General features: G+C 53.4%; 1 protein-coding gene across 1 annotated transcript in view; it reads right to left on the bottom strand.

The window, feature by feature from the left end:
* Positions 1–2,087, bottom strand: part of LOC103209781 (arylsulfatase D-like) — a 26,059-nt gene that overhangs the window by 17,412 nt on the left and 6,560 nt on the right. Inside the window, exon 5 of the mRNA XM_007955678.1 lies at positions 490–611. Within this exon, the coding sequence (XP_007953869.1) occupies positions 490–611 (122 nt within the window). The remainder of the gene's footprint in view (positions 1–489; positions 612–2,087) is intronic.

Below are 2,087 nucleotides of genomic sequence, written 5' to 3'. Positions count from 1 at the left end.
CTGTGGGGCAGTTCCACTCTGTCCTCTAGGGGTGCTGTGGGTCAGAATGGACTCCAGGCAGTGGGTGTGGTTTGGGCTTTGCTTCTGGGAAGATTGACAGCCTTGGAGACCCTGTGGGCAGTTCCACTCTGTCCTCTAGGGGCGCTGTGGGTCAGAATGGACTCCACAGCAGTGGGTGTCGCTTGGGCTTTACTTCTGTGAAGACTGACAGCCTGGGGGGCAGTTCCAGTCTGTCCTCTAGGGGCGCTGTGGGTCAGAATCCACTCCAGGCAGTAGGTGTGGTTTGGACTTTGCTTCTGTGATGATTGACAGCCTTGGAGACTCTGTGGGGCAGTTCCACTCTGTCTTAGAGGGTTGCTATGAGTCGGAACTGACTTAATGACAGCAGGTTTGGTTCTCTGTCCCCTGACCATGTTACTCCATAGTTAGAGACACTGTGAGGTGAGAGGACACAGACAGTCCCGCCCCTCCGTTCCCAAGGACACACACCTGAGCGCAAGGAATGTCTCCCCGTCAGGAAAGCAGCTCGACTCGGGGTGCAGAGGGGTGCCGCCGCCAGGTGCTGCGTGAGCCTCACTCCTTCCCTGGCGAGTTGGTCGATATTTGGTGTCCTGGGGAAACCGCACGAACATCACTGTCGGGCACGGACCCCCAGATCCCACCAACCCAAACCTGAACCCCCTGCCATCGAGTGGATTCCGACTCACAGCAACCCCACGTGTGTCAGAGCCAAACTCTGCTGCACAGGGTTTTAATGGCTGAATTTTTTGGACGTAGATCACCAGCCCTTTCTTCTGAGGCACCTCCAACTTTTTAGTTTGCAGCTGAGAACTCTCACTGTTTGTAGGAGGCACGCCACTAACCGGGCACCAAAAGCCCAAACCAGAGGTGCTGTTGGTGACTCTCTTCTGACTCCTGGCTCCCCTGCGGGTGTCAGAGCACACCGTACTCCACAGGGTTTGCAGTGGGTGACTTTTTGGAAACTGATTGCCAGGACGTCCCTCTGAGGTAACTCTGTGTGGATTCAAACCTTCAGCCTTTGGGTGAGGACCCAAATGTTTAACTGCTGCACCACTCAGGGAGTAGTGGGTGACCTGTCCCCAAAAAGATCTGGCCAATACCACTGTCAACCACTCAGAGGGGAATCTATGTAGGAGATCCTGGATAGACAGGGAGAACAATGTGGAACAAAACTCAAAATCATTAAAAAAAAAGAGGGGGGTGGGAAGCAGGTTTGCTGGTCTGACAGAGCCTCGTGGAACCACTGAGCCTATGGCCCCTAGCTGCCCTTGGGGTCTGGAATTGAACCCCCACCTGTGGCCTCCAGCCAAACAAAAGACAGGCATAGGAGTTGAACATGTACCTGAGGTAGATACACTCCGTGGAGAGAACAATCCTGGGAGAAAGAAGGGCTGTGTGTGCACAGGGAGACAGCTCAGGGGCAGGAGTGCATGGAGGGATGGACACTGGGAAGAGGTAACTATGGGGAGGAAGTGGGAGGGGAGCTGTTGTATTGGGGTAAATTGTAGTCAATGTCATGACACAACGTGTGTGTAAACTGCTGTATGGAAAGTGAATCTGCTCTGTAAACTTTCACCCAAATCACAATTAAAAAAAAATAAAAGATCCGGCCAAGTCCTATTCCCCTGAAACCTGTGCCTGAGACTTTACTGGGAAATCCAAAACCAAAGTCACTGCCGTCGAGGGTTTCCAAGGCAGTATCACTACAGCAGTAGATTGCCCAACCTTCCTTCTGAGGAGTGGCTGGTGGATTTGAACCAGCAGCCATCTTGTTAGCAGTCAAGTGCCTTAGGCACTAGGCTACCAGCGCTCCTATTTGCACAGAAGCAAAGCCCAAACCAAACCCACTGCCTGGAGGGGATTCTGACTCACAGCGCCCCTAGAGGACAAAGTGGAACTGCACCACGGGTCGCCAAGGCTGTCAATCTTCACAGAAGCAAAGCCCAAACCACACCCACTGGAGTCCATTCCGACTCACAGCGCCCCTAGAGGACAGAGTGGAACTGCACCACAGGGTCTCCAAGGCTGTCAATCTTCACAGAAGCAAAGCCCAAACCACACCCACT

Source organism: Orycteropus afer, unplaced genomic scaffold (genome assembly GCF_000298275.1).
Source record: "Orycteropus afer afer isolate SDZICR_OR568_19922 unplaced genomic scaffold, OryAfe1.0 scaffold00531, whole genome shotgun sequence".
NCBI lineage: Eukaryota > Metazoa > Chordata > Mammalia > Tubulidentata > Orycteropodidae > Orycteropus > Orycteropus afer.
Note: the sequence above shows the minus strand (reverse complement) of the source record. Positions and strands in the feature narration are given on the sequence as shown.